Source organism: Molothrus aeneus, chromosome 10, assembly GCF_037042795.1.
Source record: "Molothrus aeneus isolate 106 chromosome 10, BPBGC_Maene_1.0, whole genome shotgun sequence".
NCBI classification, from domain to species: domain Eukaryota; kingdom Metazoa; phylum Chordata; class Aves; order Passeriformes; family Icteridae; genus Molothrus; species Molothrus aeneus.
The window spans coordinates 23,989,767-24,008,854 of NC_089655.1; the positions used below are offsets into that span (position 1 = coordinate 23,989,767).

The 19,088-nt window shown below is 39.1% G+C and overlaps 2 protein-coding genes across 2 annotated transcripts in view; one reads left to right on the top strand and one right to left on the bottom strand.

Annotated features, from left to right (window-relative positions):
- Positions 1-656, bottom strand: part of SMC4 (structural maintenance of chromosomes 4) — a 28,011-nt gene extending 27,355 nt beyond the window's left edge. The window contains exon 1 of the mRNA XM_066556633.1: positions 577-656. The gene's annotated coding sequence lies outside the window, so the exon portion shown is untranslated. The remainder of the gene's footprint in view (positions 1-576) is intronic.
- A 2,217-nt stretch (positions 657-2,873) lies between these two features.
- IFT80 (intraflagellar transport 80) overlaps positions 2,874-19,088 on the top strand; it is a 29,314-nt gene continuing 13,099 nt past the window's right edge. The window contains exons 1-8 of the mRNA XM_066556757.1: positions 2,874-3,065; positions 4,192-4,266; positions 4,839-5,062; positions 7,561-7,671; positions 9,654-9,722; positions 13,042-13,151; positions 13,471-13,560; positions 15,780-15,917. Coding sequence (XP_066412854.1) covers positions 4,232-4,266; positions 4,839-5,062; positions 7,561-7,671; positions 9,654-9,722; positions 13,042-13,151; positions 13,471-13,560; positions 15,780-15,917 — 777 coding nt within the window. The 5' untranslated portion in view covers positions 2,874-3,065; positions 4,192-4,231. The remainder of the gene's footprint in view (positions 3,066-4,191; positions 4,267-4,838; positions 5,063-7,560; positions 7,672-9,653; positions 9,723-13,041; positions 13,152-13,470; positions 13,561-15,779; positions 15,918-19,088) is intronic.

Consider the following 19,088-nt stretch of genomic DNA (forward strand, 5'->3'; position numbering starts at 1 on the left):
GTGATCTCAGCACCGAGCTACAGCCCAGCAAATCACCTACACCTCTGCCCAGATGCTCGACTCATTTAGAAACTTAAGACCCGAGGCATTTAGAAGACAAAAATCCAAATTTGAAACAAAATATCGAGGTTAGCTTCATAACGATAGATTTTAAGATACATCACCCCCCAATCGAGGGGCTGAACCTAATCTGTTTTAACGGCACGGATCTACCTGCTGCCAGCTCGTGGGGACATGTTAGGGCAGTGACTCTGCTCCCTGAAAGCCACCCTGGTGCTGGGGGCAAAAGAGTTAAAGACACATGGAATAACAAGCCCAGGAGCCACATGTCCCTATTCTCCTGGAGGAACTCGTTATATTTCAGACCTGACACTCCTTTTGCTTTCAATAATCCGTGCTAAATATTTGTATGGCTAGAGAGAGATTGATAAACAGATAGAGAAACAAAAGCCCTGAGTGATTATAGCAAAGATTTGACTCTTAAATTATTTAAATCGACACACTCTGCTCGCAAAACACAACACAACCCCTCCTGCCAGCGTTCAGCATTTCAGAGAGAAAGCAAAAACGAAATACCTTCATCTAGCCGGGATGTTAAAGTGATCTGAGCAAGGACGAGCATTACAAAAGCCATCAGCTGGCACTCGAGCACAGCTCCCCAAACGGGTGAAGAGAAAGCACCCGATGAGAAGAAAAGGAGCAAAACTCTCCCCCCAAAGAGTTGAAATCGCAGCAAGTGGCGAAGCGAGTTCGCAGAAAAACAGACATGAGAAAGTTTACTTCTCACAAGATAAAAAACTGACGTGGTTAGAAAGTCATCTCACAATTGGTGCCAATCATTTGACGTTTTCAGACCTACCCCCAGCCCACACTCTCATGAGAGTCCTTCATTTGGGACAATGGGGGAGGGGGGAAATGAGAGACACAACTCATTTCCAGGCAATTTCAGTCTATACCCCCGTTCGGAACTGTTCCGCAATGGCTGTCGCGGACAATTACAGCCTCTCAAAGCACTTTTTTTTATTTTTCCCCCCCCGAACTGCTCCACTCCAACAGAATTGTGCAATATAGACCTATTTACCTTCCCAACCCTTCCCCCCCCCTCCGGACACTTCACCAGCATGAACAAGCCGAACTACTTGACCTCAGCTTTTAAATCGCGATAAATCAGCTGCCACATCGTCTCTAACAAATTTAACAAATTCGTGCCCAGCCCCTCCCCCGAGCCAGCTCGAAGGTGTTCGGTAAAAGCATCACTCCTGCCAAGCGCCGCTTCCCTCACGGGGACGGCGGAAAAAGAGCCGGAGACGGACAGAAAAGCTTCCTTATTAACAGCCGATTAAATCTGATAGCCACAAGCCCTGTCAGTGACAAATCTGGGGCTTTTTCAAAGCCTGAGGAGCCAGACTGCACCCTTGTCACCCTCTTTCCAAGTCACAGAATCCCAGAATATTCCGAGCTGGAAAGGACCCACGGGGATCATCGAGTCCAGCTCCTTTAAGCGAATGGCCAATCGTTAAGAGCTTTCTTGGGATTTTTCTCTCACCCTTCAAGCATCAAAGCAGCAGGCAGAGCCAGGGATAGAAGGGTCCCTCTCTAAGCAGATTAAAGTCGGGTCTCTCCGCTACCCAAACGCGGCCCTGAACTTTCCCGTCCTCCGGTCCGCGGGGCTCCCTCAGGGCACGGCGGGAGCCCTTGGGCTGCACAGCCCCTCGGGAAGCCGCTCCTCGGAGCCCTGTGCCAACAGCAGCCGGGACGGAGCCGCCGTGCCCGGAGCCCTCAGGGGGACCCTCAGCGGGGCAGCCCGGCCCGGGGAGGGAGAGGCGCTACCGCCGCTTCTGCTCCCTCCGGCCCAGGGGGAAGTGGGGAAATGGGGCGCGGGGCAGAACCCGCCGGTCCCCCAGCACCTCCTGCCATCCCCTCGGCAGCTCCCGCCTTCCCCCTCAGCGCCTCCTCCTCAGCACCCCGAGCCTTTCCCCTCAGCGCCTTCCCTTCAACATCATTTGTCTCGCCCTTAGCACCTTCCCCTCAAAACTCTTAATCTCCACCTCAGCATCCCTTGTCTCCCCTCAACTCTCCCAGCACCTCCGTTTTCGCCATCAGCACCGTCCCCTCAGCACCCCCTGCCCGGGGCAGCCTCCTGAGGGCACCTCCTCCGCCGCGAAGCCCCCCCAGCCCACGGCCCTGAGGCGAACCGCCATCGCTTCCTCCCGCCGAGCTCGTACCTGCTCGTCCCGGCGGCTCCGTGCCCCGGCGAGGCGGCGGCAGCGCGGGCGGCTCCGGCTGCTGTAGAAGCTCGGCGGCTTCCACACTCGAAAATGGCGCCGAAACGGCGAACTCGAACCGAAATTCGTTAGAAAAGCGCGGGGCAGGCTGGGACGGGAGGGGCCGGGCCCGCGGGTTTGAACGGCACCGCCGCCCCCGCCCGCCATCTTGTGTTCGTTACAGCAGGGAGGGGAAAGCGCCCAGATAATCCGCCGGGAGCGGCTTTTTCTGGGCAGAGACGGAGGGGTGGGAGACATTAGGGGGTGAGGGCGGCGAGGTAACACAGCCTGGCGGCCGTGCCGGCGGAGAAAAGGGTAAATTTTAATTTTAGAAATAGGTCAGTGGGCGGCGCTTGGTTGCTGGGCGACGCGCGCTGGTTTAAAATTAATAAAAAAAATTAAAAATTTTTACAAGTCAAAAAATTTTTTTCAAATGGTGAGAGCGCGGCGATTTTGAAGCGGGTTTAATTAATTAACAGGCGGCGCCGTGGCACCTTGGGGGGGCCGGGGGGGAGCCGTGAGGTGGCGGAGGAGGAGGATGAAGAGGATGCGGTCTCGCGAGAAGTCGCCATAGCGACGGCGGCGCTTGGCGGCGGGGGGAGCGGGAGCCGCCGCTCCTGAGGCGACGGGAGCGGGACGGGGAGGCGGGATCATCCCGGCATCGGCCAGGAGCAAGATCCTCCGGGAGCGGGATCATTCCGGGAGCTGGTGGCGGGATCGCCCCGGGTTCCCGTGGGCGCGGGCTCCGCCGGGAGCGGGCTCCGGCCGCCGCTCTGCCGCTGCCTCCCGCTGCCCGCGCAGGTAAAGGCGCGCTGGGTAGGCGGCGGCCGCCGGCCCCCTCCCCTCGGCTGAGTCACCGCCGCGGTGGGCGAGAGGGTCGGGAGCCGTGACCCCCGGCTGGGCGTGGGACGGGCGGATGGAGGGGCGGGAGAGCTCCGGGGGACAGCTGAGGGCAGGGCGGGGGAAGCCCCGACCCTCAGGAGGGGTTGGGTAATTGCATCTTGGAAAGCTGCAAACGGGGGGAACTGCGGGTGTTGGCGCGGGCGGTGCTGGCCGAGGCTGCCCCGAGGGTTTGGTGTCTCCTTCTCCGTGCCCCGCGTTCCGCCCCTGCTTTTCCTTCTCGGCATTCCCTCCATCCTGCTGTGGCATTCCTTCCCTTTCCTGCTCTGCCCCCATCCCTTCCCCTTGCTTTCCCTAGCCCGCCCGCTAGTTTTCCTTCCCTCTGGCATTCCTTCCCTGCGCTGCCCCCATCCCGCTCTCCTCCGCCGTTCCTGATCCTCATCTCCGGGCCAGCGGCTCCGCATGGGAAAGGGAGGAGGCGCCAGGCTCTTCGGCTTCTCCGAGTCCCCAGAATTCCTGCTTAGAATTCCTGCTTAGAATTCCTGCTTAGAATTCCTGCTTATTGCCACATGTCTCCTAAAACTCCTGCTGCCTTCCTTGGGACGGAGGGAATACGTGGGCTGGCAGTGATGGATGTATCTGTGGATGGCCCAGGGTGGCGTTCAGCCTTTCAGCAGCACATACAGAGCCATTAAAGTGCTTTAAAAATTACAATAAAGTTCTGGGCTTGGAAAGGAAAATACCACGTTTTCCCTTCCTGGCTGTGTGTCAGCACAGGGGATCTCCAGTGCTCCGACCTCTTGATGTTTTAGGCTGGATCTTAAAGGTCTTTTCCAGCCTTAAGGATTCACTGTTCACAGCATCATTTTTTCTTCAAGTTGTCCATATTCAGTTGGATAATGTGAAAACAGAATTCTCTTTAAACTCAGGTATTTCTTGGTGCTTATTTTCCCCCAGTTGTAATATTACTTCAGAACTTTTAATGTTAGTGTTAGTGTCCTCCTCTTGAATTTTGGCTGCTTGTGTATGCATATATATTATGTTAATTATGCATGCTTATATATGTATTTGTTTTCTTTTATTACAGTTATAACACATGGTTTTAATGCTCCATCTGAACAACTGAGATGAGACTGAAGACTTCCCTTTTAAAGGAGCCAAAACATATCCTTTGTCACAGAAAAAAGCATGGAACATCATGTTCATTCTGAATAGCCTCTTCCAGAAAATATTTTTTTGTTGTTGAAGTTTCAGTAAAATATTAGTAAATTGCAGATGGCTTTTTTTCCTGTTTTTCCTTTGTTCCCCTTGTCATTGACTGCAGCCTTTAAGGACAATATTTTAAGAGACACTGAACACTTATATATGATGTGTATGATGTGCTGTGAATAAGCCAACACTTTTGAATGAAAGTTGGATGTTTTGCACTGTGTTTTGCACTAAGACCCTTCACTAACCCAACATTTTGGCCATGTTTCCATAACTTTACATCATGATAAGAATTTTATTTTTATGAAATATTTTCATTTTGGACTGAATTTTTACCAGCTCTTCTTGGCACATAAGAGCAAAAAAATGAAGAATGAAGATTTATTTTTTTTTTTTGGATTAAGCGTTCCACACAGTGTTACCAGAATAACCTTCCTGTATTGTCCCCTTCAGTCCTGAAGAGCTGAGATGGGATATTTGATTCTTTTTAGTGCTTAAACTCTCCAGATTCCTTAACTGAATCTCACATAAGGGCTTGGTGAGCTGTGTGGGCTGGACAGCAGCTGATGAGCTGTTCTCCTGCAGCGATGACCAGCAGGTCATGAAATGGAACCCCGTGAGCAGCGAGAGCACGCGCGTGCTGCAGCTGCCGGGTGACGTTTATCCCCTGGATCTGCACTGCTTTCCCAGAGGCACCGGGGGCAAGAGGCAATCCCAGGCTGAGAGCTTTGTTCTGACCAGCTCTGATGGTAAGGCAACTTCAAATAGTTCTAATAATAGCATTTTAAAATAATATATTTCAAATGTTGGTTGTTTCGTACCCTTGAGTGCTCGTGTCAGTCAAATACAAGGCAGTGTTTGAGGAGCAAGAAGCTTTGAGGATTGCTTGGGATTTTTCCCCTTCTCCCCAAAAAGATGAGTTTTCCTGCCCCAGCTTAACTCCTGCAATTTTCCTGCACCAGCCAAGTCCCCTCTGTGATAAGGATTCCTGCAAAGTTGCTGAATCCAAGGGAAAAGCAGCATAATGGCTTTACAGGCTTGCATGAATTCCTAGTTGAACTGCAGATGTTTGAAATCAGAGCAAATGTAAATTTAGTCCCCTTGGGTCTTCTTCTGAAATGAATCTCTTGGGGGATATTGGTTTTTTATTTCCTACTGACATTGGTCTTGCTGCTATTTTTTAACAAAAATGAAGAGTATTTTTAGCTGTAACCTTCAAATTCAGGACAAATCATAAGTGATTCGACTTCTTTTTTCTTTTTTTATTGACAATTTTATATTAGGTCAGCATTTAAGAGCCCATGGAAGTTAATGAACAAAACATACATGTTTTATATTCTGTGTTTGGATAGGCTGGGAGTCTCCCACTGGAAATTCCTTCAAAACTGGGGAGTCATTTTCAGGTAGATGACAGTTCTGTCTTCAGTCCTGAAGAAAAATAAAGGACCAGAGATTAAGCTGAATCTCTTCTACCTACACCAGGCATTTGGCTAAAATTTTCTCTTTTTTTTTTGTGTAATAAGTTGTAATTTATTCAACTCTATTGCCTCAGTTGAACAGAAATCCATGGAAATGGAGAAACCTCCCCATGGGAATGCCATAGAAAAAGCATTTGACTGGCAGCAATTGTGAATTCCCCTGCTGGAAAAGCCAAGAAGTTGCAGAAGTAAAGGTGCTCTCCCTGAAAACTTGATCTCCACTGTTCTGCAGAGGGATTAGGATACAGTTTTAAGTGATGATCACATTTTTTCCAGAGGAATTCTGGAAAGTTGATCCTGCTTTTACATGTAACCATGTTCTTCCCTGCTCAGCTACAATTTCCTCTGTTTCCCTCTTTGGAAGGGGCCTTGTGAGAGTAGTAGGAGCTTGTGGAGTGGGAGAGGCTGCAAAAGATCAGAAAAATAATGGAGTTTTCCCTGGATTTTAACAGGATTTTATCTGATACTTTGACATTGCCCATTTTCCTGATACATTGACTTCACCAAATCCTTCAGTTCCTTCCCAGCTGCTCGAGCCTCCACTGGAATTTCATTTGTCTCTCATGAGCTGAAGAATTGCTCCCAGAAATATTCAGGGGTTCTGCTTGGATCAGTGGGAGCTATTTCAAGATCTAAAATCCCATGGAATTCTGCATATCCTGAAAAAAGTGATGGCTCTGAAGAGCTCAGCCACTCGATGCTGAGTCCTGGAGGTGATGGCACGGGAATATTCCTGCTCCTGGGAGATTGGGTTCAAGGATTCTCCAATGAAAAAGGTCTTGGATACAGGTGGAGCAAAGGCACTGCATGGGAAAAGGCACAGAAAAGAAAACATATATTTTTCAGAAAATAAAAGTTGTTTTTAATGTAAAAGCAGAAAAGGCCATTTTGGCAATTGACTTGGAGAAATTAACGTTGAATTCCTCTAAATCCAGCTTTTGCTTCCACATGAAAGATGAAAATCTCAGACCTGAGAGGTGTTCTATACAATAAGTGATACATCCATGAGATAAATTTTATTTTATAATTACAAAATAGTGGAATGCATTAAATGAAGACCCTGGAAGTGTTGCAGGGGGTTTGGAGCAGCCTGGTCTGTGGAAGGTGTCCCTGCCCATTGGGATTTCAGGTCCCTCTCAAGCCAAACCAGTTTGGGATTCCATGGAATTTGAAATGATCTGTTCAAATAAACTGATTTATGCAAACCATAGTTTTTTATCATTGTTAGAAGTCTTTTCCTTGGAAATCTTGCACTGGCAGAGCTTTGGCTGGATGATTGTGCCAAAAGCTCTGGTCACTCAGGAGCTCCCTTGAGGTGGTTCAGTCTGGCATCTTAGATCAAATAATACTAAAAATAATCGGATTTTAAAGTACTTCATTTCAATTACTGGGCTGCTTATTTTTCCAAGCTCTCCATTGTCTGCTCTTTGCTCCAGTTTAAATTTGATCTTCCTGGATTGAAGCAGCATCATCCCTTATTTGGGAAGAAAAACTTCCTGATCCTTCTGTTGAAGTCATTACAAACTTGGGGGTTGGCTGCTGTGGAATTGCATCCCAGCTCCAGCATGGGAGCAGGAGCAGCTCTGGTGTGAGCTGTGAAAAACACCTGGATGTGCTCTCTGTACTGCTGCTCTCTTGGTTTCTCTGTGTGCTTTCCACAGGAGGCACCAGCACCGCTGTAATAATATACAATGGCATTCATAATATAATAATGATTACGTAATTCTGTAAATTCTATACACTGTATCTTTTTTTTCTTTTTTTTTTAGGGAAATTCCACTTGATTTCCAAGCTAGGAAGAGTGGAGAAAAGTGTAGAAGCCCATTGTGGAGCTGTCCTTGCAGGAAGGTGGAATTATGAGGGAACAGCCCTGGTTACAGGTGAGCATTCCTAACTTAATGGAGTGCTTTGAAAACTTGAATAATAATGTACTTTATTTTTTTTTGGTCTTATTTATCACAGAGGTTGTTATCACCTTGTTTACTAGGAGTTCATTTTGCACTATTATTAATGTAGTTTAGCTTAGTGTTGTCCATTTTAATTAATAGAATATATTAATAATATAATAATATAATAATATAATATAATATTAATATGATATAATTATATATTATATATTATATAATATATATAATATAATATATGATATATTATATATATTATATATTATATATTATATACTATATACTATATACTATATATTATATATGAATAATATAATATTTAATATAATATTAATAAAATAATTAATAATATTATATTAATATAATATATCTAGTAAAAATATTTCTCTTTTTTCATTTAAGCCACCCAATCCAATTGAAAGTAAATGTTTTAATATCAGAGTGCTTAGATGGTTTTGTGGCTGTTCTGAACTTCAGAAAGGAGAATATTTGATTTCTTTCTCTTCTATCTGATGCAAGAAAAAGTTGCTAAGTTGGTACATTTATATCCCTGCACATTTGGAGTTTTTTAGCCAAAAAGGCTCATTGATCTTGAATATTCCTGTGCTTTATTCCTTAATTATCAGTAATTATCACCTACAGCCCGTTTATATTAATGCTAGAGGAGTGAGCCCACAATTTCTTCATTTCTACACCGTTTTTTGTCCCAAATCTTTTATTAATGTGTTGGTTTTGGCAGTTTTTGTCCCAGATTCTGGCTGGCTTTTAGGGGAGCTGCTGCAGTTGCCTGTGCTGGGCTCCTTGCTGGGCTTGCTGGTGCTGTCAGCCTCCTGCTGATGGAGCACAGCTGATTCCTCTGGCCAGGTTCCAGCCCAGGCCACAAGAACTGAAGAGCATTTTGGATCTGCTCGTTTCCAGCCTCTGAAATGCTGCTTCAAGGAACTCTGTCCAGCCTGTTCCTCTGAAATCCCAGAGGGATGGAAAGATTGTTCTTTTTAAAGGCAGCTTTGCCTCAGGAACTTCTCCAAAGACAAAGTCAAAATTGTCTTTTGAATCCCTTTTTTTTTTTTTATGAGACTGCATGACACTGACACTTTTTGGGGAGTGTGGGAATTCATCACCACTTCCAGTTTATTCTGAGGAGGTCAACTCCTCTTATACCACAGCTGTACTTGGAGGAAGACTAAATAAATCATTGCTACTGCACCACTGCAAATATTTTTCTGGTTATATTTCAACAGCATCGAATGTGCACAAATAAGATTTTTAATTTTGAGTGGGTTTTTTAAAAACATTTTTAAAACATTTCAAACAACATTGGCCAAATATAAAAACCTGAAATGTGGTAAATAAATTATATTTGAATGGAAGAATCCATTAATTTCTTCTGGGAAGCCTAAACTGAAGGCCCAGTGCATTTTAAAAATTACACCACAGCAGGAATTGTGTGCTGTTAAAACAGCCCTAAGTGTGCTGGGTAGTGTTTAGCAATGAATTCTTCAACAAACAAACTGAGTTATTTGGTAACACACAGTTATGGTAGAAAATTGAAGCCGTCCAAACAGAGTTATCTTCACTTGCCCCATTTCTCAGTGAAATCTCCAGTTAAATCCATCAAATCTGCTTCTTCTCCCCCCCCGGGCCTTCTCAGACTCCTCTAAGCAGCTTCTGGGCCATTGAAGGAATCAAAAATACAGAATTTGGGATGCTTAGATAATGATGGATTTTCCCTTGCTAGGACCAGCTTCAGAAAAGAGTTCAGGGGTTTTCAGGAGAGGAGGATTTCTGATCATAACAAAAGAACCATCTGAAATCTTTTCCCTTCCTATACTTCCTTATTGCATGTTTGGGAGACTAAACAAAAGGAATTCACCTGTAAGAAAAGCTGGGTTGACTTCAAATACATTTATTAGTGTGAATACTGCATGGCATTTGCTGATTTCTGTGCTCATTTGCAGTTGGGGAAGATGGCCAAGTGAAAATCTGGTCTAAAAGTGGAATGCTGAGATCCACCTTGGCTCAGCAAGGTGAGTTCTTTGCTCAGAGCTCCATCAGAACTTGTTCATTTGGGTTATTCTGAAATATATTTCAATAACACAGACCCTGAACATGGCAGCGATGGTTTGTTCAAGGGTGTTAAAGCCTTAATTAAATGTAAATCAGAGTTGTATTTCAATAAGATTTTTTACAAGTATTTCATTTCTCAAATTCAAAGTGCTGCAATATTTTTAGGCAGCAGTCTCATCCCACGCTGAGGGTTTGGTGCCATTTCAGTGAAGATCCTCAGCTAAATTTTGTTTTTCAGACTTCATAGATGGAGCCCTTGTGACCTTGTGACATTTTTGAAGAAACCACATGCACCTGGGCTTGGGTTAAATGTCAGGCCCTTATCTCTGGCTGAAACAAATGATCTGAATGCTTTCAACCTGGGGAAGGCACTTTAACCACAGCAGTGAATAGAAAATGCATTTCAGTTCTTTTAAGGAAGTTCATGTGCTTGTGCAATGTTTGTCAGGTAAAAAGATAAACTAACTGAATTTTAAAAAAAATTAAAAATTAAAAAAAAAATATTCAAACTGAAGCACATATTCTTTAACATTTCTCAGTTTATGTTGTCAGGTTTCTTATGCATTATTTTGCTTATTTGGGGTTTGCAAAAGCATCTCAAGGAAATTTGACCCTGTTGTTTGAAACATGAATTTTCATGGGTTTCTGTGAGTTTCTGGTGCAGTACAAAAGCACATTGAGGCCCCATGGGTAACTGTCACCTTGTGTTTGTGTTTTCAGTGTAAAATCTTTAACTTCAGAGTCAGAACCCCACAGCTGCTGATGTAAGCATGGCCATACCTGGGGCCAGGGCAGGATTCTGCAGGAAGGCTGCATCATGTTCAACCAATTTTCCCCTTCCTTTATTATAATAAGAACTGAAAAAATCCCCACTGCCAACATTCCTTTGCCTCATTCCACTCTTTGTGTTAGAAATGGATTTTCAGGCTGTATTTTGGGATGATGATCCACGTGCCTGTTCTGTCTTTGCCCTTTGTTCCTCCTTAGATTCCCTTCAATTCTTCCTTTTGTTCCTCCTTCTCCTCACACTGAAATGTTGGATTTGGGCTTCCACTGATCCATTTTGATGAGGAAATGGATTTCCATGAATTTCTTAGGGAACCCACAAGGTTATCATGGAATCCTGGAATGGTTTGGGTTGGAAGGACCTTAAATCCCATCCCCTCCATGGCAGGGACTCCTCCCTGTGTCCCAAACCTTTCCTGGACATTTCCAGGGATCCAGGGGCAGCCACAGCTGCTCTGGGAGTTCCATCCCAGCCCTCCCAGGGAGGAATTCACTCCTGATACCTCCATCCTTTTGGAAACACCCTCCCAAGATGTAAAATTATTTAAATGGATGTTTCTCCTCCTGTGACAATCCAAAATCCCACACAAACTCTTGCCAGTACCAAGCGTGCTGTGGGATAAGCCAGACCTTCCTTCCTCAAATCCCAATTTTCTGCCTTTTTGCCTCCTTTTTTCCCAGAATATTCTCGTTTCTCCTGCAGTGAGGCTGCTCCTCTGGGTTTTCCAGGGTGTTGGCAGCATTTTCCCAAGGCAGTCCTTGTTAAGTGCAGGAGGAAATGAGTTAACTCAGCTCCTGCTGTTAAGCCCTGGAAATTGTGGTTAAGTCCTCAGCCATCATAAAAAAGGCAAACATTTGGTTTAAATAGAAAACTCTTCTGATTGTTAGATCAGCATTAGGAAAGGACAAAAAAAAAAAAAAAGAGTTTATTTAGAATTTCTCCTCCAGCTGGGGACAGAATTTATGGCATTTTCACCAGGAATTGCCAGAAGGAAAACAGCCAGAGCCACATTTATTTAATATATGTTGTGTTTCTGGGACTTGTCTGCTCTGATGGTTGACAAGTTAAAAAAGTCTGCCATAATTCTGGATTTTTAAGGAATAAAATTCCCTGAAAGAAAATCTATGAACTACAGAAATCTTCAGGAGCAACGGCACCAGGTCTCAATTTGGAGGGTGAATATTTGGGAGCTCAAATGGAGTTTAACCATAATAAAATCAGCTTTTTGCACAGGGAGCAGTGGGGACATACAGGATGGTTTTATGGCAGCTCAATCACTTAATTATCTAAATCTCATCAAAATATTCCTGAGTCGTTTTTGGAGATAGATTTTAATATGCCAAAATTGTCACTGGGGATTTTACCCTGTAAAAGCATTTTTAAGCCTTTTGGGGTTTTTTATTACCATAAAGTTACATGTAAAACGGTTTATTTGAACAATTTTAATTCAGTTGCTGAGTTTAATACTTGAAGAAGCTTTTTGCTTAACTTTCTTAGTTTTATTTCAAGGAATCAAGTAGCAAAGTCCTTTGATTTTTCTTCAGAGACAAATCTTGTCAAATAATATGGAAAATATTTGCATGGTTGGCAAGTCTGACTTTTTTAAATTCTTCTTTTTTTCCTTGGATGTTTTTCCATGTAATTTTTCCTTTATTCTGTTTTCAAAAAATCTAATTTGAAAACTGGAACATGATTTTAAAAGGGAACAGACAGCTTTATTCCAGATACAAAATTCTGAGAGTTTCAGTCTAAGAAAGTTTCAGTTAATTGGGAAAACTCTGTCCAGCCTGTGGCCAGTTGGATTTATTGCAATTTATTTTGGAAGTTACTTGTGAATGGGATGTTTGTGCAGCAAAACAAAAATCTCTCCTAATTATGGTACCCAAAAATCTAAAAAAGAACAATTTAGGTGCAACACAAAACTTTTTCCATCCATTTTTGTGTCCAGCCTCGTAATTTGGGGTGAAAAGATTGATTTTCTGATGTCTCTTGGTGAGTATTATTTTGATTTTCTGTGATTTTCTGATGTCTCTTGGTGAGTATTATTTTGATTTTCTGTATTTCTGGAGTGACAGTTGGGACTCAATTGCATCAGAGGATAAAATCTGAATATAGATATAAAATGCAGCTATTTCCTGTTACTGGCCTGGACTTGTTCTGGACTTTGCTGCACTTTAAACCTTTCACTTGTAAAAGTTTTAGGAATTGTTGATGTGTAAATGGCAATAGGTAAAGAAGCTTGAGAAATGTGTAATGTACATTTATATAATACAGTGTTATCTACATAGATATTTATGTAATACAAATCTATTTTATGCAGTCATTATGTATTATATTTTATGTACTTAAATGTAAATTTTTATTTAATATTTTATACGTAATTATGTATTTTATTTATTATGCTCTGCTGTATCCTACCATCAATATTATTTATTTTTATTATTATATATAAAATAGATGTTAAAAATAGGGTCTCTTTTCCTTGCCCACAGGAACTCCAGTGTACTCAGTGTCCTGGGCCCCTGACTCTGACAAAGTTCTCTACACCTCAGGGCAGCAGCTGATTATTAAACCCCTCCAGCCAAATGCCAAAGTTCTGCAGGTACCATCAATAATCTGATTAATTAAGAAGGTTTATTCACAGAAATCAAGATACAGAAGCCTTTTGCCTTTTGCTAAAAAGCAGCTGTTGAATTTTAATTTTTGGATTCAAAATTTTAATGGGTTTTTAGATGAAGGATTTTAATGCAGATTTTTGTGCTTTGATTCTGCCTCGTTCAGGCTTTATTTAATTTCTTTTTCTGCTAAATCATAAAATTGTTAAATTTGGAAACAACCTCCAGGATCATCAAGTCCAACAAGTGATGAATATTGAAAATAGGAGTTGTCAGAATTGTGGAGTTGATTTTTTTCCCTTTCAGTGGAAAGCCCACGATGGCCTGATTTTGAAAACCGACTGGAATTCAGTGAATGATCTGATCCTCTCTGCAGGGGAAGATTGCAGATACAAGGTGGGCTCTGCTTCCATTTTAACTCCATGCCCAAAATCTTATTAGATAGCCTGAAATGCTGGGATTTTACCCTGGAAGCCCAAAATGAAATGAGAAATCTTTCACTTTTCAAGAAGAAATTGTGTTATTTATAAATACACCTCACTCTGTTGTAGTAAGATAAAATCACAAATCTTTTTTAAATACAGCAGGATAAAAAATGGTAAAATGGGGGCGAAACAAAAAGAAAAATATGTACAAATATAGAAGTGATTATTTCAATCAATAGAAGCTGAGATACCAAATTAGAGGAGATAAAACTGCTGGTTTCTACTACAGGGACATTAATGAATCCCTCAGTAAATTTTAAAATATATTTAAATATATTTGGATGCAGGAAATATAATCGTATAATCTGCATCCAAAATACAAAGCACCTTTTGAGTATCTTCCCTTAAATAAAAACTGATTTTTAAATGTATCATGTGTTGGTTCTGTCATTTAATTGTGTAATGGCTGTGATAGAAAATGTACAATTAAGAAATGTTTAAAATCCAAGAACTTGTTACATTTTGTGAATTGATTTCCATTTGAAAAAATCTCTGCTTTTGGAAATTTGCAGGTTCTTTTATAGACTTTGGGCAATTTACAGGAAATAAAACTCAGGGGTGCAAAATATTTTATACAAAATATTTTATCCAGAATTATGTGACATTTACCATGGCAAAAAGCAATCTGTTGCATTAAATAAACCAATACTAATTAAAATTTATATATACATAGGTATATTTATTTATATTTATATAGATATATTTTTATATACAGTTCCACTTAATGAACTTGGGCAATTATTTCTAAAATTTCTATGTCATGGGGGAAAATTATACTTCTGGAATAATAAAAGTACAACAAGTGTATTTATAAAATATAAGTGAGGAATAATTTAGGAGATTTTCCCAGTTACACTTCATCATGAGGGAAAATGATAGTTCTAAAATGATAAATACAAAATACATATATATAAACAAAAGTGAGATATATATTAAAATATATATATATATAATTAATATATATAATACCAATATATCTGTCACAGGTGATTTTTTAAAGTTATGCTGGAAACATGAGGGGAAATTACACTTCTGCAGTAAGAAAAATACCAGAAATATAAATAAACCAAAACTGAACTGTAATATAGGTGATTTTTCAAATTACACTAAAACATGAGGGAAAATGATACTTCTGGAATAGGAGAAATACAAAATATATATATAAAACAAAAGGGGGATGTATATTAAAATATATATATATATATTCTTTATATATATAAATATATATCTATATCATACAGGTGATTTTTCAAATTACACTAAAACATGAGGGAAAATGATACTTCTGGAATAGGAGAAATACAAAATATATATATAAAACAAAAGGGGGATGTATATTAAAATATATATATATATTCTTTATATATATAAATATATATCTATATCATACTGGTGATTTTTCAAATTACACTAAAACATGAGGGAAAATGATACTTCTGGAATAGGAGAAATACAAAATATATATATAAAACAAAAGGGGGATGTATATTAAAATATATATATATATTCTTTATATATATAAATATATATCTATATCATACTGGTGATTTTTCAAATTACAGTAAAACATGAGGGAAAATGATACTTCTAGAATAGGAAAAATACAATATATATATAAAACAAAAAGGAGAGGTATATTAAAATATATATATATTCTTTATATATATGAATATATATCTATATCGTACAGGTGATTTTTCAAATTACACTGAAAACATGAGGGGAAATTACATTTCTGGAGTAACAACAATACAAAAAATATCTATATAAAACAAAAGCAAGACATATTAAATACCTATGTTATTTATATAGTTTAATATAATTATATATATATATATATATATATATATATATATATATATATATATATATATATATATATATATATATATATATATATATATATATATAATACAGGTGATTTTTTCAAGTTACCCTGAAAACATGAGGGGAAATTACACTTCTGCAGTAACAAAAATCCAAAAAAAATATATATATATAAACCAAAAATGAACTGTGATACAGTGATTTTTCAAATTGCACTAAAACATGAGGGGAATTTATTTTTCTGGAATAATGCCAGTGCACCCCAAGCGTGGGGCATGGATGGAAATGGGAATTTTGCTGCAGGTTTGGGACAGTTTTGGCCGTGCCCTGTACAGTTCCCAGCCCCATGAGTATCCCATCACTGCCATTGCCTGGGCTCTGGATGGAGAATTGTTTGCTGTGGGATCTTTCAACACTTTACGTCTCTGTGATAAAACTGGGGTAAGTGAAACTCTGCTAATTATTTTCTATAGATTAAAAAATAAATATAATAAAATATTTTAAATATTTAAATTTTTTTAAATTTTTTTTAATTATTTAAAATTATTTTCTGGAGTAAAACTCAGCAGATTTATTTTATATATATGGAAAAAATTATTAAATATATTAAAAGAGAAAACTCCACAGTAAAACTCTGGAAATTGTCCAGATTTATTGATAATACAGCAAATATTCCTCAGGATATCAGTGTACAGGTGGGTGTTTTATTAGGAAAAATGCTTGTGATTTCCAGCACCTTTTTGCTGACCAGAATATTTTATTTTTAATAATATTTTGCCTTTTGGGACATGAAATTCTTTACCTGAAAACCACAGATTTCAAATGCATCTCTTGTGATCAGAACTAATCATAAATTGCTATTTTTAACCAAAAAAAGGAGTGTATAACAATAACCTGATAGAAAAGGAAGTGGAAGAACCATTTATTATTATATTATATTATATTATATTATATTATATTATATTATATTATATTATATTATATTATATTATATTATATTATATTATATTACATTGCATTACATTACATTATATTACATTACATTACATTACATTATATTAAACACTTTTATTATTTCATTTCTTTTTTCCCTTGAAGGTTTACTCCTGAATCATTATTTTTATAGGGTTTTTTGCAGCTTTGTCTCCAATTAAAATCAATTTAATGCAGTTTCACCTCCCTTCATTGGGAGCACAGATTGTCTTCATTGTCTTTGTCTTTCCTGTGGTTCTGAAGATTCTTGCTCAGATTTTTTGCAGCAAACTTTGATTATTTGGGACTTTTGTCGTCCTGGTTTCTTGTTGTGTTTGTTGCTCTTTTTGGGAAAAAATTGCTGAGGTGTTTTGGGTGTGTTCAGTCAATCGTGGTTCACCTCCCCGTGAATTTGGAGTGTGTTTAAATTTAAAATATTTCAAATATTTGAAATTCATGAAGAGGAACCTTTAAAGATTATTTGAGAAAAGGTATAAGGTTATAATAATAAGGTTAAAATTAAAGATTATTTGAGAAAAAGTATAAGATTATAATAATAAGGTGAAAATTAAAGATTATTTGAGAAAAGGTATAAGGTTATAATAATAAGGTTAAAATTAAAGATTATTTGAGAAAAGGTATAAGGTTATAATAATAAGGTTGTAATAAGGTTAAAATTAAAGATTATTTGAGAAAAGGTATAAGGTTATAATAATAGGTTATAAGGTTGTAATAAGGTTAAAATTAAAGATTATTTGAGAAAAGGTGTAAGGATAAACTCTGAATTTTCCTATTCCTTCTGTAGTGATTATAATTTCACTGATTTTTACTGACAGTGTACAAACAGAATTTAATTACAAATTTGTAATTAACAGTTATCTAGAAGGAAAAGTACTCAAATGCAGGGGTTTTGTGCGAGGTGTCAATTTGCTGATTTAAAAATGATTAATTTTGATATCTACAGATCTGTCATTTAATTTACTGTTAAGTCTAAAAAGCAATGTTTTAATCAGCAATTAATACTGAACAGGTCATTGGGAACTTTAATGCAGACAGGTTTATTTCTTGTAGAAAATTAAGATTATTTCACCTGAGTTTATTAGGACTTTATTATTATTTATTTGTTTATTTTAATTTTTATTATTTTATACCTGAGTTTATTATTTATTTTTTATGTTCATTTTTTCTTATTATTTTATACCTGAGTTTATTAAGAGTTTATTACTCACAGATGAGCCGTAGCTGCTGCCAGCTGCTCTGTGTGTTGAGCAGGTTTTATTCTCCTCAGATTCGGGGTTTTGGATGTAAATCTTGCCTGGAGGAGTGGCTGGGATGGGGGAACTCAGGGAGGGCTTCCCATGGAGCCTGAAGGGAAGCAGGGCTGCCCTTTCCTGCTCAGCACAGACACTTTTATTGTGCCTGGTGTAGGGGAGCTGCCCTGCAAAGGGCTCCCCAGGGAGCCCTCAGGACAATAAATGTTTATCAGGAACTCCTCTGCAGCGGGTGTGCTCACTTTGGGGCATCATTCCATTAAATCCTTGCACTCTGTGCTCTTTATTCTCATTTTTTCCTCACCTCCCTGGGATGTCAGGCAGCTTCGTGGTAAAGACCAAAGTTAGAAATTTAAATCGTGTTTCTTCAATTAAAAATCGTGAAAAGAAATGATGTATTTATATATAAAATAAATTTTTATGGTTGTGTTCCCAAGGCCTCGGGAGTGTAGAGGGATCAGTGATAAAAAACAGTAAAAATGAAACACTGGTCAAATGAATCATTTTAATTAGTAAATAGGGGCATCCAATTTATATTTAAATAATGTTGAATATATTTCTGCATCTTCTGCTGTGCCTCTTTTGAGATAATTTCATGTGCCCAAAAGTCAATCCCATATTTACATTTAACTTCAATCACATGATTTTTATTATTGATTTCCTCTGTAAGATTTCCAATATATTTGGATATGCAGGTAATTCTTCAATTACTACGAAATTACTCCTCCTTATCCTCCTACATTATTACTACTCCTTAACAATATTCTGTTACATAAAGAGGAAATCACTGAGATTTGCTTCTTGTTTTAAAATCTGCTTGAATATCTTCCTAAAATTCCCTAAAAAGATTATTTAATTCTTATTTGTTATCCATTTTCAGGGAAACAGCTCTTTGGAGATTCAGGATGATTTGTGTTTCTGATATACAGGAAATTTTTAAAAATATCTTGGTCTGGAAATTCTAATATTTGACATTTTTTTAAATAAGGATCTAAACTTCAGAGGAGTCTCATGGATAAGGCTGAGGGAATTAAGAATTAGGGTATTTGCTGGAGGAAATTTTTAATTAATCCTTCACTTGGACAGTAAGAGAGTGGAGAAAATGTAATTATTTCTTTAGCACCTTAATTTTCTGTAGTGATTGCCTGGATTTATGAATGAGAACACACTTGGAATAAATTATGAGTAGAAAACTGATACCTGATGTACTTCCAGCACTGTGACTTCTTAATTTCTGCTTTACCTGTTGCTTTTCCTTTTATTTATTTCCCAGGCTCTGACTTAAACATCCAATCCCAACCCAACAAAAACCTTCATTTATTGTCGCTGCTTGAAAAATCCCAACCCTGCAAACGTATTTCTGACAAGA